At 32.7% G+C, this 23,394-nt stretch overlaps 1 protein-coding gene across 6 annotated transcripts in view; it reads right to left on the bottom strand.

Moving 5' to 3' along the window:
* EFR3A (EFR3 homolog A) overlaps positions 1–23,394 on the bottom strand; it is an 84,229-nt gene that overhangs the window by 13,413 nt on the left and 47,422 nt on the right. For all 6 annotated transcript variants that reach the window (XR_014018834.1, XM_081266603.1, XM_081266604.1 and 3 more), the window contains exons 8-18: positions 20,432–20,510; positions 17,918–18,053; positions 15,377–15,544; positions 12,140–12,254; positions 10,883–10,934; positions 9,043–9,215; positions 8,562–8,637; positions 4,483–4,644; positions 3,719–3,850; positions 2,560–2,627; positions 1,464–1,591 (exon numbers count right to left, since the gene is read on the bottom strand). Coding sequence is in view for 5 of the 6 variants with exons in the window: in XM_081266603.1 (XP_081122729.1) it covers positions 1,464–1,591; positions 2,560–2,627; positions 3,719–3,850; positions 4,483–4,644; positions 8,562–8,637; positions 9,043–9,215; positions 10,883–10,934; positions 12,140–12,254; positions 15,377–15,544; positions 17,918–18,053; positions 20,432–20,510 (1,289 nt within the window). In the remaining variant the exon portion in view is untranslated. The remainder of the gene's footprint in view (positions 1–1,463; positions 1,592–2,559; positions 2,628–3,718; positions 3,851–4,482; positions 4,645–8,561; positions 8,638–9,042; positions 9,216–10,882; positions 10,935–12,139; positions 12,255–15,376; positions 15,545–17,917; positions 18,054–20,431; positions 20,511–23,394) is intronic.

Here is a 23,394-nt window from a genome sequence, read left to right as displayed (position 1 = left end):
GCATGGGAGAATTAGACGAACTCTACATAGAGCAAAGGGGAGGGAGGGGAAGGGGGTGGGCATGGGAGTAGGAAAGACGGTGGAATGAGATGGACATCATTACCTTAAATACATGTATAAAGACACAAATGTTGTGACTCTAATTTGGGTACAACCAGAAATATGAAAAATTATGCTCCATATGTATAATAGGAATTGTAATGCATTCTGTCATATATAACAAATTAGAATAAAAAGTAATAATAAAAAAATAAATAGCAGAAAAATGAAAAACTATGGCTATAAGGAAAAAGAGCAAAGTCATAGCTAAATGAAAAACATATATGTCCCCACTACAACTATATGAAACACATAGGCTACTGGCTCCATCTCTAAAAGGCCCATGTGACTAAGCTATGCTACTAGGCACAGGTGGGGAAAGGCACACTACACTTGTCAGTTGCATTTACCTTTGTATTTGTGCCTGGGTTTATGAGGTTTTTTGCTTGAAGGAAAGAGAGCTAAATTCAAAATTATAAAAATGTAATATTTTAAATATCCTTTAAAAAATTACTTTAAATTACAAAGCTCTATTAATGCCTCATTCTTAGCATTTTTATTCCCCCCATGGAATTTATGAGAAACAATCTTTTATACTACAAATTTTAAAAGAAAATGCAAAAGCATTAACACTTCCAACTACTATAAACTATCACTGTAAGAAATGTGTATATTTTGGACCCATGTTATGGAAAAGACCGGCATTTACAAAGACTATACTACTTTTAATAATTAATCTAAAAAATTATCTAACTGAAATCAAATAGTTCTCTTATAGAACAAAGGTATTCCCAAAGGATAAATTAGTTCTTCCACAAAATTTAACATTCATATAATCATTAAAATTAGAGTATAAGAAACTCTTTGATTTATTTTTTAAAGAAAAAAATTGAAAGCAAGACACCATTTAGTTTTGCCTTCAATCAAAATTGCATTATTTCAGGTGAAGGAAAGAACAGAAGGAAGTATACAGACAGAAGAAATGTAAAAAATTTGTACATTTCTTTACATAGGAGTCTATACTTTTTCAAAGAACAAACATTTCCTAATTCATTAAGCTCAATAATCACAAATCACTTATTAAACAATTCCTACAAATCACTAAAGTAATTTCTGTGTTAGATATAATTATGTTTAATGAAGAAAAGATTTCATTTTGCTTTTCTGTTTTAAAGGATAACATTAGACATAATAATCCATGAATGTAATATCAAGAAAAATAAATCATTAAGCACTTGATTTGCTTAGGGTAAAATCATATCTACATCTGTAGAGATTTACCAAAGGTTTTCAAAAGTAAAACAGTTGAAAAAGTCTGGGCTACATAGTGGGTGTACATACCAAGAATTACTTTTCCTTTCTAATTGTATAATGAAAAAATTGAAACATAATCACTAAAAGAGCTGTAGTTTTCATCCTCTTACCTGTTACTTGGGGTACATACGGTACTGACAACCTCTCAACACTATATCCACTTCCACCCAGTGACTCTGCAATCTTATTGGTCAGAAAGTACAGATTTTTGTCATGCTTCTCTAAAGATTTTGGAAGTCTGTTCAGGTTGATAAAAACAATAATTAGTATTACTTAATTCTGAGCAAAGGTAAGTAAATAAACAAAATACTGCAAAGCAAAAGCCTCATTATTCTAAGATAAACATAAATTCACCTACAATTAATAACAGAAACATCAATATGCTATAGGTCATTAATCTGCACTAAGATCACTTGGCATGTGGTCCCATCCTAGCCACACTGTTAGTATTCTTCTCCCAGTAATGCTCCAATAGTGAATTCAACCTTATATTACTGGGCTGATATCCAAACACTAAGTAATAAAGAACATTAAATTCAGTTTTGACTTTCGTGCTAATTAAAAATCTGGTGAGAGGAAAACTAAAAATGCATCTCACTGATCACTAATGAGAATCCCCAGCCAGCTAAGAGACAAAAACACCTGCACAACCACTTGAGGTCTGGTTTTCCTTTCACAGGGCCAGTAGTATCACAGGCTGATGTTTTCGATACAACATGCTCTCAGAGCCCAAGATCTTGAATCGGATATGAGTGTATTATTATTATTCATACATTTTTTTTCCTCTGGAGAGCAAGGAAGAATAAAGGGCATAACATTTCCTTAATAGCCTCTGCCCCACAAGTTTATGAGTATACTTATCTATCACTGAAAGTCAAGATATCATAATCTTTTAATAGAATGCTCATTATGTATGAAAGCATCTAAAAATGCTGTAGTTAAGAGAGAGATCCCCACATTTTAAAGAGCAAGACAGATCTTTTTTTCTTCATTTTTTTCAAGCTTGACTCCATGCATGCATGAGTCTACATTTACAAAATGCAAAAATTCTACAATAAGGGAAGAAGTCAGATGAATTAAATGATGGAAACCCAAAGTGATGATTGTGAAACACTAGAAAATTTTTATAACAATAATTTACTCCTTTATAATCACTGATTGTTTTTTCTAATAAGCCTTTCCATAAAATATACTGAATGAACGTACAGGCACTTATCTCTGAAAATATGCTCTGGTAGAAAATAAGGGGCTTCCATAGTTCGAATTTCAATAACCTGAAAAATATCCAAAAACAAAACAAAACAAAACTCAAAACCTTAGGACCTCAGCTAGGACAATCTGAAAAACAACTAAAAAACTCAAAATAAAACCTTTAAACATTTATGTAAAATATCACTTTATTTTGAATTCAAGCTAGGTTTAGAGTCCAGATATATAATTCATCTTGTTTACACATTTATTATTTAAAAATTCAGCAAATAAACTTATGAAAATAATAAATGAAGTAAAAAAATAATGATGCATTATACTTCCTTAAAGCTACTATAAAATGACTCATTTGGTAAACCCTTTATGAACCACCATCTTCTTCTACCTTCTGTGCACTTTTTGCAGCCTGTCATGAGATCTCAAAGCACGTGTGAGGTCTTGCTCCTCAAAGGATCTGAGAGCAACTTAAAGGGAGTCCTCTGCTTTCATAATATTTGTGAAATATTATTTGTGCTTTCATAATATCTCCAAAGGTGGGCATTCAACAGTCACATGTTTGTTTAACATAAGATTGAGTTTTCTTGGAATGCATTAAAAACCTATATTATAATAAGGATTGAAAGACATGCTTCCAATTTCATAAAAATGAGGTTCTCTCTGACAAATGTCTTTACAAGTGGTCTTTCTCAGGTAAGTCACAGGCTCTGAGATATATATTAATTCATGTGAGTTACTCAGGAGTTTTTGCTGAGAAAAATAAAGTTATTGCTGAAAAAAGCTAAGCATACTTGAAAGACAACAATATTCAAAGAGGTACATTAATCATTCAACTTTTGGGATTTGTCCGGTATAAAATAATAATAGCAATAAAATAAAAAATAATATAACTTAAGAACATTTAGATAAATATAGATTCATAATGGCTCAAAGGAAAAAAAAGTACAGAATAAGATAAGATACCACAGAAGAAAAGCATGTATTCTATTCAACCACATTAAAAAAATTCTAATAAAACAATAGCTGCAGTGTTAGTTTCAGTTTTGATTTACAGGATTATCGTAATAATTTGATACATAATCATCAAAGTTAAAAATAATTATCACTTAAAATAAAATAAATCATTTGTGTTCAACCTCAAGTTTATCATTTACCTTACCTTGCTAACATGCTGGCAAAATGCAGGAACAGCTATCATCTGACTTACAAAGTTGAGATATGCTGCAACCAGTGCCATGATCCCGCAACGATGAAACATGGGCAAATTATCTTCGTTGATAATTGCACTATCCTTTTAATAAAAAACAAATACATCTGACAGGTTAAGAACTCCATCAACATTTTCTCTATAATTATACTGGAATAGTGCAAGCAGTTTGAAATGATAAAAAAAAAAGTCAACTTTTTAGAATTTATTTTTAAAAAGAATTCTGAAAGGAGAACAAATGCCTATCTATAGCAGAGTTAAAATTTTCAATTTATTAAATGTTTTTCCTTAGGAAAACCTTTCCTATTTATACACATATATAAATACACACACACACACACACACACACACACACACAGACTGCCCAAGCGTACAACATTGCATACTGTCCTTTTATTACACAGTACACATTCCAATTAAACAATGTTATATATAATTATAATTTAATGACTATTTTCTCTTTTAAATTGAAAGTATGGGTAAAAGGCTGTGTTTACCTGTTTCATCACAGTATTCAAGGCCTCGATATTTAGCAGTCAATATTCATTTATTAAAAGAACAAATGAATGTAATCATAATCTTGAGAACTTAAAATTTACAACAAAACATTACTCTATCAAAATTAATGTTCTCAAATAAAAAAGGCAACAACTCTTTAGAGATAACATTGGCTTCATTTAAAAAGATTTCTCCAGTAAAAGATTAACAAAGCACACCTGTAAAGCAATGGCCAATCGAATGAGATCAATAACCACTTCTTCATTGGCCAATTCAATAGTGATAAGAGCAAGAGAAGTATAAAGTAGCTCATAGTTTTTCTGGACATTGTCTTCCTCTTTACAGCCTAAGTATATGTGCCTATATAGCTGCTGTCCATTCTGAAAGACAAGAAAAAGATAATTTTGCTTAAGATGTAATAAGAGCAGATTTCACATGCAAATAACCTTCTACAAAGTAATTAATCTTATTTTATACCCTAATGTGAAATTTTCATCAAACCAAATAGTCAAATTGTATTGCAATGATTAATATCACAAATATATATTCTACAACTACAAACTAAGATTAAAATTGAAAATAAATCTTATGAAAAAACATGAAGAAACAGTTCCACAGTAAATAATAAAAATGCTTTTAGTAATTATTTGGAGGAAAAAGCAAATTATGGATTGATTTGAGGAAAATGTGAAATGAATAGCAGAATTCTGGGAGATACCACTGCAACACAGCATTGGCAATAATAAAGCACATTTTGATGAGGGGAAAGGACTCTGGCTTTCTTGTTTTGAGAACAATCCCATGCTGTGGCATAGGAGCTCTTCAAGAAATAGCATGTAGGTGCTTCTATACTTTGGAATGAATCTCCAAAGATGAGTCTAAAGCCTATTTATATGAGGAGGTTGCAGTAACTCCCCAGCTATTACACAGAGATGACTCCCCTAATCCAGACCTACATATGTTGATTAAAATATTATCCTAAATATGTCACTAAAAGACATAAAAGCCTTTCCTATCTAAACTATTCCTGGGATAGATGTAACTTCCAAGTGAGAGCTAAAAGAAATATGAGGGTGTTTCCCATTTCCAGTCACTGTGTGGTAATTAGGTTCACTTGGGGATCTAGCCCTCAAACCTAACTGTAAGCCAGAACACAGGAAAAATGGAATGGCCACCATGTTTCTGCCTCCCCTGGTATGACGGAACTGGCCAGTGGCCCATCAGTGTTTCTAAAGTATATGGTTCCCCAGGTGACTGTAATACATGGACAGTGCTAAGAACACTAGAGGCTACTCTCCCATGTGCAATGACTACAGCTCCAGCCTCTTTCTTAAGGGATTTGTCAGACTGATAATTTGGGATGACCTGCTGAGCAAGAACAACACAGACTCTTCTGGAGTCAGCCTTCCTGTCATGCAATGCTCTGATCTGTTCTTTAACTTACATTAAGGTCCCATTCTGGTAGCAAGGTCTGTTTTTTTTTCCAGCTTTGACAGTCACTAACTATGTAAGTCAGTTTAATTTGGGTACAGTGTTTGATACATCTTTCTGGGGTTCCAAAAATGCAGCTGTGCTCAAACATCCCACTAGAATCCTTTATTCTGAAGTTGGTATTAGGTTTTAACTTTTCTCAATCCTTAGTTTCTCTGTTTTTTTCTCAAATGGTTCAATACTTGGGTGGAAAAGAGGGTCTAATGTGGTAGACTCTCTAAATTCTAAGATTGCTCTTGAAACCTATGGTTCCTAAACATCATTCACAAATATTACAGCAGTGTTTACATTCATGGCAGTTCAGGTCTCAGGTCTCCTAAGTAATTCAATTTTTTTTTAATCATCTACTACATGACCACCATATAAGATAAAAATAAGATTTGGCAATATGTACTATAAAAATGTATTCTAATTAGGTGTAATGACTTCATGAAGTGGATTGGCATTATCTAGTGAGTCTGAAGAATCCATAATCTACTACTTAGGAATTCCTCTCATACAGACCTTAAAAAAATGAGAATTATATACAGCATACTACACACACTGCCATGTTTACAACCGCACAAATTATAACACCCCAACTGGAAACAGTTCAAATGTCCGCCAACAAAAGAACAGATATCTTCTGTATTTGTATCAAAAATACTACTAAAGCTATACACTTGGATAGAGCAAAATGAAAAAAAAAAAAAAACCCTACACATTAAAGAATATACAATATACTGCTCCTTTCACACAAAATACAAAAACAGATAAAACTCAATAATAATTGTCTAAAACATCAAAGCAGGGATTACCTGTGGGGAGAGGATAGACTTATGAAGACAAGAAATGTGGGATACTTTTGTTTAAACTTGTTCACTTGAAAATAATTAAAATAATGACTATATTTTATAATTAATAATAAAATGTTCCTTTTCCTACATTAACAAAAAGAGCTTTCACATGGCAAGGAGCTATATGATGAGTTCACAGTGGGAGTCTCAGTGGGAGCAGCTGTTTTTTCTAAAAGCTTCACAAGGAGATGAGACAACAAGATTCCCTGATGTAAACTGTAAGGGACCTGTCCTGGGACCAACTTTCAAACAGATTCAATGTCTAAGATGTCTGAGACCTGTCCTGGGAACATCTTTCAAACAGATTCAATGTCTAAGATGTCCCTAAAACATGCAGATGGACCGGTTTTAGGCTGGGTGGGGACCAGCAAAACAGCTGCCTGAACACATTGTGCTGCTCTGTGGTGCACTGCATGTGGTAAACGGAAAGATGCTCTTACAGAGGGGCATTGTCCTATCCTGTGGCTTTAGAATCACATTGTTTTTCTTTGGATTGTTGCAGAAATTTTACCAAGTAAAATTTCATTTGAAAAATCAAACGTTTTTACAAATAAAATGAGTAAGAAAATAAATGAAAAAGGATACCAAACTATGAAAATAAAAAATTTATAAAGAAAGAAATGTGAAGAGATTACATCTAAAGAAAAAGATTGCATTAGGAATGGTTTACACTAATGGTAACAAATGCTTAGCCAGTAAGTTATTTGTCTTATAAAACAGGGATAATTGAATCTGAAAACAGGTTAAGCATTCAAAATTTAACACAGTTAAATCATAGCCCTTCAAAATTAGTTGAGAAGCACAATTAATCACAGAGAGGTATTACTTCTATGTTGTCATAACAGATAAGATAAAATCCAGACTTGATTTTCAGGATTGTTTAAGGTTGTCATATTAAAGCATAAACTGAGCTTTCAAAATTCATTATATTAGTCATGATTACAAGTTCCTCAGTTATGTGAAACAACTTCTTTTATTAACTGAGTCACATAAAGATATATGTTTTTAAGAAGTTGAAAGGAGTTAAATGTCTCAGTCTAGTTCTAGTTTTTAAGTCCATAGTACAGCCAAACTTAAAGAATTAATTTTATTCAAAGGATGAGACTGATTTAAGAAGTGATATTTTATAAATTACTTTTCCAATGAAGTTTTAAACTGTGAAGGTATTAACTTGACACATAACAATCAAAAGTACTGACAGGGCCAGTAACATTAAAGATGATGGCAGGGAGAAAGAACAGTCTACTAAAGAGGCAAAGGAGCACACGGATTAGATTGGTCTTTGCAAGTGTCTCCCATCTCTGCACCTCTAAACACAGGGCCCTCTTACTCACTAAGATCAGAGGCATCTGTGTGCATCTCTCAACATGAAGCTCAGTGTCAGCCAAATATTAGGTGACCAAGCTCTGGATAACTAGTAACTATGTAGAGAGCTTTCTCAAAACACTAAATGACCTTGGCATCATTTTCTAAATTTGGACATTTCTAACAGACATACAGAATTTATTTTTTCAGCATAGAAATCTAGCCAGATAAGACTTATTAAGGGCAGAGACCCTACCTAACTCATCTTTATATCTCAAATGCTATGTAGAATACAATCTAACAAATAGTAAGCATTCATTATAGTTATTCATTCAATGAAGATAGCCATTTTCAAAAACTTGAAGCTCTTTATACAAGAGCCACTAAAAGTGGGTTCATGTGTGTGTTTTGGGTAGGGGAGAACAGGGCAGTAATTTCTCTCAAAACAATGTTGAAGCAGCCTAACAATTCACAGTTCACACACAGGCTAGAAGAGACACTGCAGGACTGCCAGGGCCATGGAAGGAGGCTGAAGTTGAAGCATGAGGTCTTTAAACTCTAAGTTCAGGGGGTTCATTTTAAGGTAAGAAATCAACATAAAACAGCTAACAATTCAAATGACTATAACTTATAGCATACATTTTATTTTTAGAAGATGATCTTACCTTTTTCATGAAACTTGTGTCTTGTCTACAAATTTTTTCTCTTTTTATCTTTAGGTCAGCTACATCTGGTATTATTCTAGAGACAATGTATTATTTTTAATTAACAGTACATTTGGTTACAATATCATGTCTTACATGGAAAACTATATTTAAGCTCAGGAATATGAACTATTTAATACTCATTTCAATAAGCATTTTAAATATGCCCATCTGAAATGATACTACTGAATTATCAAGTTTAATTAAGAAATGCATAATCTTGACTGCTTGTCATTGCTAAATTTAAAGCAAAACTACAAAGTAAAAATAAAATCCACTTAACTAGACATGGCTAGTAGATGAGAACTCTGAAAAGTATATTAAAATCCACACCAATTTAAAAAACTGAAAATTCTACATTTAAAAAAATCACACAACACTTAAGTAACATATTAATTCAGAGTAAAAGCATTATGTAGCTCATTTCAACATGACACATCACCTGATCCCTCGAAGCTTTGCCCTATTGTCATGGCGATCCATGAGATTGTGCATTACTTCCAAGACTAACTGCCTCAGTTCATAATCTTCCATGAGAGATGGTGATAACAAAGGATCCAGAAAAGACCCTGGCAGTGCAGTAACAATCGTCTTGGCTTTGTAACCAGAGGTTACCTATTCATAGAGATGAAAATAAAAAATGAAAAATATTTGTCAAGAATCTTTCTTTGGTAAAGTTCTCACATTATTTTCTAAAATCATACATTTAGGGAAATAGAAAGTATGGATATAAGCCTAAAGGAAAGATATAAAGAAAGTTTATAAGGTGATGAAGGATTTTACTGAATGTACAAAAACATCTTTCATAAGAATAAAATAATAATTAATTTACCATTTGCTAGGCACAATTCTAAGCATTATATATGTATTAACTTTGTCTTCACCACATCCCTGTAAGATAGGCTCAATATATCTTGATCTTATAAAAGGAATTTAAAGTTAAGAATATACAGAATACATAGTCAGTACGAAACAGACGAATATAAGGAGACCAGGTGGGCAAATAGTAAAGACAAGAACTGCAAATTTTAAATTTAGTTTGTCAATTATTTTTTTATTTTAAATAAAGAAGTTGGTTATATATAATATCCCCCCACTCTGAAAAGCTATACTTCATTAGTTACTTGATTTGATGTTTATGAGAGCATCAATATCTTCTAAAGCATAATTACCTGTGGAATTTGTTTAATATAAAGGTCTCAGAAACAAATAAAATTTCAGGTGGATAATTTCAACTTATTTTCAGGATTTTAAGCATATATGGAACATTTAATATTTGTATTTGGGCACTTATTAATGAGGTGAAGTTGACTTTATTAATTAGTAGGGAAATCAATAGGACAATTTTCTTCCTATCTAGAAAAATTAAAAATACTCCATGCCTCACACCACTTATCTAAACATGACAAGACAAATTTCAAATATTTTTGTAATAATGCTAAAACAAATGAGTTTATATCATCAGAATAGGCAAAGAGTTCTTAAACCAGACACAAATAAAAGGGGCAAAACCCGTAGAAAAGAACTGATAATCTAGCTATATTACAATTTAAAACTTCTGCAAGCCAAACAACAAATAATTAAAAATGAAACAGGAAGATATTTCATACGTATCCTAGATGTGAGATATTTTTTTTTAAAAATGGGGCCTCAATTTCTAGAATAAATTTGAAGGATAGTATTTGGAAGGACACACATTTCAAACAACCAGTACCTACTATATCCATGGCATTATGCTAGGTGCACGTGAATGAAACATGAGTGCAACTGCTATAAAGTAACCACAACATCTCCCATTTGGGGTATATATTTCCTTTTCGGCTATCTACTGCCACTCCAAATTTCAAATGACAAATTGTCATTTTTATGATTTGCTTTCCCAACAAGAAAATGTTTGGACAGTATGTAGAAAATAGCACAATATGTAAAAGGAACTTGGGGTTTCCAAGTCCAGGATCTACCTTTTAGCTCACTGACCGCAGTGAACCTCAAGTCCTTCCACACAAAGTCTCTTAGCCTAGGCAACTCCATCTGTGAAACAGCAAGAGTTCTGCCCACTTTGATTCATCAGAATGAAGGTTAAAGAAAATAATAGAAGAATATCAGTGCAAAGCACAGAATTTTAAAAAATGAAGAGCTTAATATTTAGGTACACAAACCACACCAAAAAATAGTCACATTTTCTTATTAAATAAGAAATTACACAATGTGAAATTATTCCTTTAATCTTTCCCATGCTTTGAGGTTAAGTGTGTGTCCTTCACCTGCATGAAGCACCTTACCATAAGCAAAGATCTCAGCAACATTATCTGAATTCGTCTGGTTCCCAAATCCCTAAAATATACAAAATGCTTGTATCATTAATGCTAATTAATATTCACATTACTTCATTTCCTTTAGTATATTTCACAATTCTAAACTTCACTCTTATAAGCTAACTAGATTTTATTTTTATAATAGCTTGAGTTGAGTCTCACTTTATGTACTAAAATGTATTTCATAAGAATTAAAACAATTATATGTAAAAAAAATTTAAAAAATAGGTTAACTGGCTCTCAAAGGAAACAAGTTCATGCATGTGATGGAATGAAAATTAAATCATGAGTACACAATTAGGTGAACCCAATGGTACTGAAAAATCACATATAACCCCCAAATTATCCCACAAATATGAATTATGATTACATGTTAATGAAAAAAAAATTTAAAGTGTTTTAGGAGATACAAATGCTATCTTCTTTGAGCATTACACAAGTGTATAAATCTATCAAATTATCACATTACCCCATGAATATGTTCAAATACTTTTTAAAGAAAATTATATTTCCTTATATGATTCATATTTCTTTGACCATTTTCTATTTGCTAATTCTCTTTTAAATTATCTGCTCTTACCTGTTTATTATTTAAGAAACTATCATATTCATCTACCATATTTATAGTAAATATTTTCTCCAACTTATACTCTCTTAAAATTATTTTAATTGTACCTATTCGTGGGGTCTAGGGTAATAATTTGATAAATATATATATATATAGGGTATAATGATCAAATCAGGGTAGTTAACATTTCCATCTACCTAAACATTTAAAAAAACTCTTGATTAGCACTTAATGATATACATACTTACGAGGTACAGTATAATCATTTTCTTATTAAATTAAAAAAAAACAGTCACAAACTAAAGCTTAATAAGCATGCTATCAAATCACATGCTATATAGTAAGGGAAGAAAATAGATCTTTAAAATCAATTTTGGTTATATAGTTGCAGGAAAAGGTCAACATTCCTCACATACTGACAATTTTTAAAATTTTTACAGAAAACCTGAAGCTTTAGTTCATATATGGATGCATATACACAATGCCTAAGCTAATCAAGACTTTTATTTAGTTAATAAAGACATAGAAAATTGAAGCTGAAAAATGATAAGCTGAAAAATGATTCTAAAGCCATATAAATATTGACTTAATATTTTCTAGATCAAAGATGAAATGTAACTGGAGATTAAGTTAAAATTTACAGTCTAAGAACATACCCTAGTTGACTGATATCCAAAGTATGAGTGGACGTTCCAAACACAGGAACTTTCCCCATAATGAACATCATGATTTCTGACCTCTGATAATCTGGTAGGTTACTTCCAAAAAATCCTACAAAAATATTAAGATAAATGATACAAATTACAAAGCTATTTTTTCTATATAATAAAGAATTATACTTTTAACCAAAGCTTTCTATATGTGATAAAACAATGGTTGTCTTAAAGCTAGATAACAATAAAGCTATTACAATTTCAGATGTCCAAAATCATGTCTAACACAAAGATATATATGATGGATTAATACTTCCATAAAATGATAAATACCTGAAAGTCTTTTATGTGTAATTAGTAGTGGCAAACATTAGTGAGTTTAAATGATAGGAGTGTTAGAAAAAGGACAAAAAATGTTGACTAGTGTCTGATGAAACTTGTTCAAATACTGTGAGCCCCAATTCTTGTTCAATAGGGAAGTCCACAATTAGGCCACATTTTAGTAAAGAAGTTACTACTCTGGTTTTCCTAAGTTTACCCAAACATTCAGTTACTACTCTGGTTTTACAGTTTAACCTTGTGAGTTATTTCAATGCACATAATTTAACATGTTTAAAGAAACAAATATTTAGCTGATTTACTTGTAATTTTTTTTCAGGCACTCTTGGGTTTTGAGGATATTTTACATTTTTATGCAGTAGCTTTTGATGGTTTACTTCTTGGACATAAAAGATTTACAAGGTTTTTCAATTATTCACACTTCAAATTTTCTCATTTCTCTTAAGATCAGAACAGATATCAAATCATGGTTAGTTTTGTTCTTTTCTTAAAATTCAGCATAATCATTAAGAATAAATTGGTTCTTCAGTTTAACTCCTTAGCTTCTATTATTGCAATTAATAATATATTTATAAAAAGTCAAAGCATTCTATTCATCATTGTGAAAGGTCATCAATGAACTTGCTCCAGGTAAGCTGCTTTTTTTAAAAAAAACCTTTCCAGCCCCTTAAATATGATATACTCCTAATCACTGCAGCAAACTGGATTTTCTGTGCCCAACATGTCAATCATTACTACCTGACATAACATAGCCTGCACTTGTGTTTACTACAGCATCAGACTGATTATAGTACTACTAAATACTTAAAAAGAGGTAAAAAGCACTGTTACACCTCCCTGCATCCAGGTTCAAACTCATCCAGCTGAGGTTCAACCATCATTAATTTACAGTTGAACCTCAGCTTTTCAAAAAATATGGAATGGTTTCCTCTAATTTAGTGGTTCCCAAATTTTGCTACCTATTAAAATTAACTGGGGAGCTTTTAAAATGCTAATGTTCAGGTTATATACCAATTTAACTAAGTCAGAATATATAGGTGTGGGATTCCAGGCATCTGTTATTTCTTTAAAATCCTAAGGTAATTTCAATGTAGAGCTAGGTTTAAAAACTAGTGCCTTAAGGGGAAAAGCTTCCTCTTCTTTTCCAAGAACATGTTCGAAGGGTCCAGTATGTCTGTTAATTAGATACAGTAAGACTTAAAGAACTGACAAAAATCATAGTAAGATAAAAATTCAACTATTTCATGCTTTACAAGTTTTTTCTTTTGCCTTAAAATTGAGCAGGAACCTCCAATATGATCAAAACTAAGGACAGAATCTTCAAAAACTTCTCATCCTATTTGTGTTGGACTACTGAACAGAAATGTTAATGGGCCCAGAAAGAAAGAACAGAGCAAGGAGATTTGTTTTTGATTATTTCAATAGAAAGATGGGTTTGGCAAAGAGCCTCACCCAAAGTGCAAAAGTTACAAGAGTCCAGACCACGGTCCATTTGGGACAGACACATCCTAAGATCCAAGAGCGACCAGAATACTCACAAATTCTAAAGGAAAATTGAAGAAAATCAGAGGTGTGATTTTTTAAAAAGAAATTTTACTCACTGTGCAACATTGCCATTTCTTTTCTATGTTATTCTGAATGTGTTTTATCATAGAAATAATGAGTCTGCTATATATATTTTATAATAAATACTTGAAAAACAATACATTATTCTAGGTGACAACACTAACATTAATTAGAAGTTACTAAAGCAATACATTAGCTGATTAGATATATTATCTTAGAATATAAAATATAATATCCACTAAGATATGACATCTTAGTGGAACCTAGAACTCAGCATCTAGCTTGTGGTGTCTAACACTATTCCCCGTTTAAAAGGAATCATGGATCCTTGGAAAAATACCAAACTGCAGGTCTGACACAGGAAATACAAAATTAGCTGGAGACAGCTTACCAACTAACACAGTACTCAAAAATTGGGAAGATGCTTAAAGAACAAAGAACACAGCCTAATGTGGCACCCATTGTCCAAACCTGGGATAATATCTGAGCACCAAAATCACTAAGTACCATAATAAATTATAAACATAAAATATCCATATAAATAATAAATTAATGCATTTCTACATACATACAAAGGTAAAAAAGGGGGCTCTTGCTTACACTAGAATATTGGAAGTGAGGGAGGGAGTGCTAAAGTTTTCAATCCAAAATTTTGCAGCCATCATGATAAAACAGTAATCACAAATGGATGAAAAATGTGCAGAGAAGGTTAAGAGCAGAATATCCGCATGGTCTAAAAATGACTTCCCAGACTGCTTATATTTGCCTAAATTATTATTTGAAAAAATTGACTATATGGTACAGAAATAAGATGACACCCTGATTGATAAAATTAACATTATCAACAAAGAGCAACCCATTATGCACCTCTGGTGAGCCACTCTAAGAAAAACATATCACTTTATGCTGTATTCTAGCAGGAATGAACTAACTGATTCATTGATGTTGATGATTTTACCCTGGTTATATTAAAAAAATAAATCTTTATTCTTTGGAAAAATACACTGAAAAATTCAATGGCAAAGTGCTACAGTGTGGTTTAGGAAAAAACATATAGGTGTATATGTATTTATTTTTTACACAAACCACACTGAGTGAGAGGAGAGGGATAGATGGGGAGCAAATGAAAAAGAAAATGGCATAAAATGTTAACATTTTATGAAACTGTTTAAAAGATATACAGTGTTCTTTGTCCCGTTCTTATGCTTGCTTTTCCCAAATAAAACGGTTTTAGAAATATAAGCTATCATTCATCATGGACAAGTACGTTCCTTATGTGAGAGCTTTTTAAACCACCGTTGTACATGATAGTTTTGAAAAGTGAAACGTACTCACCTATTGTTTGGATGATGGCATTCTGCACAATCTTCTCATCATTGTCCTTAGAACTTGCATTTAAGGTGACACTGCCTACTGATCCCCCTTGCAAATCATTTGCTTCAAATTCAACACTAAGACGCAGATGTTTCAATAGGGTATTAAAGACTTCCAGCACCGTCGGCCCTGTGAAAGATCATCTATGTGAGCAGATGCACTTTCCCAGTATTATTTATATTTAAAAGCAATTCTCGTATTTCTCAATAGATTTTTTTGGTAATTTCCATTTTTAACGTTTTTACTGGTGCATTATAATTACATACAATAATAGATTCATTATGCCATATTCATTCATGCACATAACATAATTTGATCATTTTAATTCCCTAGTACTTTCCCTATTTCTCCCCTCCTCCTTCCCCCTGATCCACTTGCTGCTCTCCCTTCAATTATTATTATTACCTCACTTAGTGCATTAAAATTATAAACATAAGTGGTTTTCATTGTGGTCTATTCATCCGTGGACAGAGCATACTTTGGTAGCTGTTGTTCCCCAGCATTTCCCAAGTCCTTCCCTATGCCCTCCCTCTGGATCCCTCTCCCCTACTCTATTGGTTTCCCTTCTGTATTCATTAGTCCCCCTTTCTTATGGTTATTTTTTATACACTTTAAAATACATAATAACTATGTAATTATGAAATAACCAATTTATTTTTTTTTACAAGTACATGAGAAATATCTAAATAATAAAGTCTCTTAATTATGCCAACCAACATTTACTGGGCATCAATGGGCAACTCACTGAATCTCTTGTATAATCTGCATAAAATATGCAGCCAAAAACTTATCCTCTATCTACTGTGTACTGAGACATTATTTTTCTCAAAGTAATGTGTACTAGGACAATATTTAACTTGATTGATGGATCAGAATCCATAAAACTATGATAATACACCTATATAATACAAAAGATTTATTTTGCATCTTTTGAGACTTAAAGAACTTCCCTTAATTATGAGTCAGAATTTATCAGATGCAAGTAAACTGACTTTTTTCCCATTAATAATTTCCATGATTCTCTATCACATTATATTTTAACTAGGGGTTCCCTTTTTGCTTCCTATCAATTATAAGTATCTCTAGAAAGGTAGCCATGACTAAATGCTTTTTCAAATGTAGAAAGCCCAGCACACACTACCCTACAAAGAGTAGATGTCGATTAGTGTGATGATTCAATATATTGTGTTTCATTGCATATTTGAAAGTAAATATCTTGCCAATTTGGCAACTTGCTTTCATCTTTTTAAGATAAATAATGAAAGGTCTATATCCAAAATATTCACCTTTATTCAGCACTGAAAGAATATTAGAATATTTCAATAACTAATATATTTCTACTTTGATTTTGAATCAAAGTAACTACTATCAGATTCTCCTTCTAATTTCTCTATTTCTATATCATGGATTCTTCCATTTTGCTAATCATTGTACACGAAGCATCATGATCTTTGATTCGTTACTTCTCTTTACCTATGGTCAGTCAGTTATCAAGTTCTATATTTTCATTTCTCTGCTGCTATTCATGAGTGGGTTCTTCCCCTACTGCCTTCAACAATGCCAGAAACTTATTTCTATATTTTGCTGCTAGATGAATTATCCTATATAACATCTCTGATAAAGATTAGAGAAAATCTTTAAAGCAGTTTATCAATTGTAGAACTTCATCCATATTCTGGCTGCAATTTAACTTAAAAGCTAGTTCTCTGACTCCTTCCCAACTAACATCACACATTCTAGCAAAACTTTGCTCATGCCAATCCATTTTCCCCTCCCTTCTCTTTGAACCCTGGTATCTCATGATACATAATTGAAGACTGCTTGTATTAGATCGTTAGGTGGAATTATCTAACTATAAGTAAACTACAGTCTGAATATCCTTTACCCAAAATGTTTGGGACCAGAAATGTTTGGGATTTCAGAATTTTTTAGATTATGGATTATCCACATATATATTATGGTATCTTAGGAACAGGACACCAAAGCTAAACAAAAAATTGGGTCTCATGTATACCTTGTACATAGAGGCCAAAGATAATTTCTTGTGGTAGTTTTAGTGCTCCTGAATTTTGGGTGTGACCTGTCATATGCTGTTAATTGTGGGATTTTCCTGTTAATTGTGGGATTTTCCATGTGTGCCAATATGTTGGCACTCAGAAAAGTTTTGGACTTTGTGGAGCACTTCAGATTTTCAAATTTTGTATGAGGTTGTCTGACCTGTTACCACTTTTTCTTAATCTGTATTCTCCCAATGTTCAATACACAGATGATATAAATAAAAACTTTTTATTAAAGGAGACTGATTTGGAGGTAAATGCTTTAGTGTGCTCTACTTCAACCTAAGAATAATGATATGAACCCCAAATTTCAAAAGAAATTGCGATACATATAAAAATGTGTGGAGATATTCTTAAAGAGCATTTCAGATACTGCTATACCTACTGAAAGAACATTTGGAATACATTAATGAATATTTTTATTTTATTCTTTTCTGTCACTCACCTATGGAACCTTTAGCAGCAATGGCGACAGCCTCTAACAGAACCTGAATAATACCTGCTCGAACACGTGGAGAATCTTTCTTACAAGCATCAAGATGTCCTAGAATTTCCTGGATCACATGGTGAGAATACTGAGCCTAAAAGGAAACCACAGAGTACAAAAATATAAATAAGCACATACATCCTAGTGGGATGTGTAAGAATGAAAATCCATGTACACTTGAATAGACAGTTACAGGGGACTGGTGCTTACATTATTAGATAATGTGGAGCTATTAAAAACCATTCCTTTTAAGAATAAATAGTGATACCAGAAAATACTTAAGATATACTGAGTGAAAAAGCAATATACACAATCCCATCTGTTGTTTTTGGCAGTGCTAGGGATCAAATCCAGGGCTTGCACATGCTAAGCAAGTGCTCTACCACTGAGCCACACCTTCAACTTTCAATCTGATAGATACTACATATCATTACTACTCTTTTTTTAAATATATATTTTTTAGTTGTAGTTGGACACAATATATTTATTATTTATTTATTTTTATGCGGTGCTGAGGATCAAACCAGCACCTCACCTAGGCTAGCACTCCACCACTGAGCCACAATCCCAACCCTTCATTACTACTCTTCAATTGATACCTCTTGAGCTAATATATTACCATAACACTGAGCATAGCAAAAATGATAATGACAAATGGCATCTGATCATTTATTCAGAAGAAACCAGATTCTGGATACTTTCCTAAGCACTTTTATATGTACTGTTTGTATAAACAGCACTAGGAGTTAGGTTCAACTCAGTTATTCTGCACAATTCACACTACAAATGAGTTAGATTGTAGTAACTTGCTGAAAGTCATGCAGATATCTAAGGAATGGTTGAAAAATACATTCTCGCCTGATTTCAGAGCCCTGCTCTTAATCACCCCTTATTATCTTCAGCTAATCAATTTGGTATAAAACTGTTAAATAACTATTTTCCCTTATTTCCCACGTATATGCTACTTTATTTCAAACTATTTTTATGAAATCCTTTTAAGATAAATCCTGCTTTAGGCTGAGTACTGTTTTAAAAGAGGTTAAAATATTATCTAATAATGACAGATACCTAACATCAATTTTGTGACACAGGAAATTAGCATCTATATGTAAAGGATAATATAAACAATCTATCAGAAGTTTTAATGATACCAAGATAGTGCTATTAATTGGAAATTCCTCTTTTGGAGTACACTACGATGTAATTGTTGATTAATGGGCTTTATACGTGTTGTAATTAAAGCTATCTCTAAAGCAATGATAGGAATAGAAGTTGCTTTCTGAACATTTAATCAACAATTAATGAGTCTCAGTTTTTAAAAACTTTGTAATTAAGCTTATTAATTTGCTTTTTCTTCTTGCAAAGAAGAACTGTATTAGGAACTAAATATGAATAAAGGAGGGTGAATAAATGAGAAATATAAGGCTAGGAAAGACCAGAACAGCCTTACATTATATCCACTGATTGCATGCACTGATTACTTCTCATCTACTATATTAAAATTAAATTTTAAAAGACTATTGTCCATCCCTATGTAAACTACCTTTATTACAACTATCATTTAATAAAATCTCAGCAGTTAATTTAGACCACAGTTCTGGAATAAAGTGATCAGAATTTGAAGCCTGATTTCAGTTTTTAACTGTATCCCTAAATGAGTTACTTGACCTCTCTGAAGGTCAATTTTCTGACCTGTAAAATGAGGATAATATTCAGCAGGTAAAAAAGACTAAATGAGATTAAAGCACGTAAGTTAGCACAGACAGCACTTGATAAATGGTAGCTTCAATTAGAATTTAAAAACCATTTAGTGTACTCATTAAAAATTTTTTCTGAGATGAAAAATAGAGCTCAGAGAAGTTAAAATAAATTTTCCAAGTCCACATAGATAGTAAACATCACATACAAGATGCAAATCCTGCTTTAACATACATTAAAATATGTTCTGCTTCTAATGACTTTAACTACTTTAAAGCAATGATGACTTTTTAGAATATTAAAAATGTAAATAGTAGGCTGGGTGTGGTGGTGTTCGCCTATAGTCCCAGTGGCTCAGAGGCTGAGGCAGAAGGATCACTAGTTCTAAGCCAGCCTCAGCAATTTAGCAAGACAATAAGCAACTCAGTGAGACCCTGTCTCAAAATAAAAAATAACAAGGGCTGGTGATGTAGCTCAGAGGTTAAATGCCCCTGGGTTCAATCCCCAGTACCAAAAAACAACGGAAGGAAGGAAGGAAGGAAGGAAAGAAGGAAGGAAGGAAGGAGGGAGGGAGGGAGGGAAGGAAGGAAGGAAGGAAGGAAGGTAGGTTGGTTTTTTTCATCATAGCAAATAAGAAACTAAGTGGTAAATGAAAATAGATAAAATACTAAATGAAGAATATTTTATTCCTACAGTTATTCTACTTCTATTCAATGATGTGTTTATTTATACAGAACCAAAATTACTTAAAATATAATAATTAATAAACCTTACCTGAATAGAATACATTATAATTTTAAAGCAGTGAACTGCAAATTCATTAGGATCCCACAGTTTGTGATGATCTAAATGCCTGTAATTAACAATTAAAAATTATTTTAAGAATTCCCTATTTTTATTATACTTTCTTCCTTTAAAACATTCAACAATACAAAAGTTATCTAAAAAAAGACCAAAGTTTTCACTTTCAGAAAATGTACGTATTTTTCTCAACTATCAACCCTTGTCACAAAACAACAACAAAATACCTGACTGAATATAAAACTATGAATACCTAGAGAGGGCAAGAAAGAAAAGTCCTCTCAGTCCACATGCCACAAGAGGAAAACATCTGGACAGGTGAGTGTACATGGAAGCCAGCAGGGTTCTGAACACAGGAAGTCTAGAGACAAAGCTCAGGGTCCACCCAAGAAAGGCAGGCTCCCAGATCAGAGATCCCTACAGCAATTAAGAGACACCACCCTCAGAGAATCAAGGGGAACTTTCTGTAGTAAGAGACTGAGGTCTTGGCTCTGAGGGCACCATGACAAACAAAAGCCCTTCCACAGGTTTCAGCCTCACACCCAGCCCTCAGGAATCAGGCGATTAATACACACTATATTTTTCCTAGACATTTAGTAAGAAGTAAGTAGAAGGAAATGGAAAGGAGAAAAGTTTCTAAATAAATTTGTTTCTCTATATAAAAGAGTCATCTCACAAGTCCAGTGATTCTCAAAACATGTTCCTCAAACAATGTGACTCAAAATCACCTGGAGATTGGATTAGAACCAACAAGGCAAAAAACAACAGATTTCCAGGCTACTGCAGCTCATTCACCAAGATCCAGAGGTCTGGGGGCCTAAAATCTTATATAATAAGTATTCTAGGGATTCTTAAGCACACTACATTTTGAGAACCACTGTCCTAAGTTCATATAAACAATTTATTATTTATGAAATCTTTCCAAAGTAGAGAGTTCCCTGATAGAGGGGTCACTCATGTACAAGGATGAAAAAGCAGAGCTACAACCAAACTAAGCTGGCTGAGAGGTCTGAAAGTCAAAACAAACAAACAAATTCAATTTAAACAATTCTAAAATGAAAATTGACCACATAATATACTCAGTTTGAGCAAATAATAATAATAATAATAATAATAATAATAATAATAATAATGATAATTTTATTATTTGTATGCTATTGCTTACAGTCCTTGAGTCTTCTTGTAAGAAATGTATTGTGGTAACCTACTAACATACTTACCCTGGTTCAAACTTGTCCTATATTGTGGGGAGTCACCAGTGAATTAGTTGAAGGTCTTCACTCAGTATGGAGCCATGGAAATTTAGGTTTTTCCTTGGGAACTATCCCGGCTCCCCCATGTGCATTAGACTGCCCAAGGCACATGGGGGAGCCAGGATAGTTCCTCTCTACTAAGAAGACCCCTGTTGGGAATTGGACAGCCTACCTCCTACATTATTTGGCAAAGAACATTCCATGGAAAATCTCTGATGTTCCCCAATATAAATAAAGCAAGCACAGGCACCATCTTGCTTGCACTCTCTATTTTCAGTGTGGAAGCTCAATCCCTGAGATGGGCTAGCCCACCCCGGCCCCACTTTCTAAAAATATTTCCTGTGTTGTGATTTTTTGCTGCTCAACCTTTTTTAGCTTTTATTTCGCAGCCAGCCCATTCCACCAAGAGGAACCCCATTTCCACTGCTTGTGTGGGATGTGGGCAGGACTATATAGATCTACATGATTAATATTTTCAGAGGGCAATTCTGGAAGACAACTTTGATTAAGGATCTCCATTCTTTATTAAGAGACTTAAATACAAATGTCAAGATCTCTTCAGCATAAACTTAACCTTCTTCTTTTTACCCTACACTAACCCCTGAACTGTACTCAAAACTCCCGCCAATGGTACCAGTATCTTGTGCTCACTGTTGCTTACAAATGTGATCTTCAAAACTGCTACTGAATCACTTGTTTTATTACTAGATCAAGTAACAACTGAAAGAAAACCCACTACAATGTTAAAATGAAGAATTCTTTATTCAAGAGTAGTTTCTGATGTCTATTTCCACTATCTCAAAGTCACCACTACTAAATTCTCAAATAGACATTAATTCTCTGCTTTGAACTGCTAGATCATTTATTGGGCCTTTTCTTATAATCCATACTATAATTATTGTAATGTCAATCATACATCAAGCTTATAACTCATTATATATTCCTAAAATAACCTGGAACCTTCCTTGCAGAGGGTATCTGGTATTTAATTAAATAGCTAACATGTAATTACATTAATATTTCATTAACATTTTAATTTAACTAACACATGATCAGGATTTAAGTTCAAGTTCTACATAGAATACAGCCCACTTCAAGTTACTCAATTCAAGTTAATTTGGATGCCTTTCTTCTAGGCTAGTTCCCTAAGACTTCATAAATTATCTCTCAATAAGAATAGTAAGATAAAAATGGAATTCTGATATTAAATCAGATATTGAACATAAAAAGTAAACCTGCCATTAGTATTTTAACAAAATTCTGATTATTTTTTCGTAAAGCATACAGAGCCTTTAAAGAGTAGATCTCAATTTTGGATGAAGAGGCAGGATAGGGGGAAGGATCACAGATCCCTTTTAAAATCTAATGACTCTCTTATTTCTGAATATAATTTTGTGGTTTATAAATTCTTGTAACTAAAGTTTGACTTTGAACCTGAGGACAGAAACATCTGCTCTAAATATAGAATTTAGGATATTACATTCAGAATACTCGATATATTGCTAAATTATTACAGTCAGAAGGTAGGAAAGATACGGTGAATTTTAACAAAATAAAGAGTAGCAAAAAATGTTCAGAAACAAACTGAGTAATACAGAGTAGATCTATCATCTGATAACTGAATTAGAAATACAAGTATGAACAAAGCTTGAGAGATAATGTTTATATGGAGAAACTTAAAGC

This window comes from Spermophilus citellus (assembly GCF_964194105.1).
Source record: "Spermophilus citellus genome assembly, chromosome: 14".
NCBI classification, from domain to species: Eukaryota; Metazoa; Chordata; class Mammalia; order Rodentia; family Sciuridae; genus Spermophilus; species Spermophilus citellus.
Note: the sequence above shows the minus strand (reverse complement) of the source record. Positions and strands in the feature narration are given on the sequence as shown.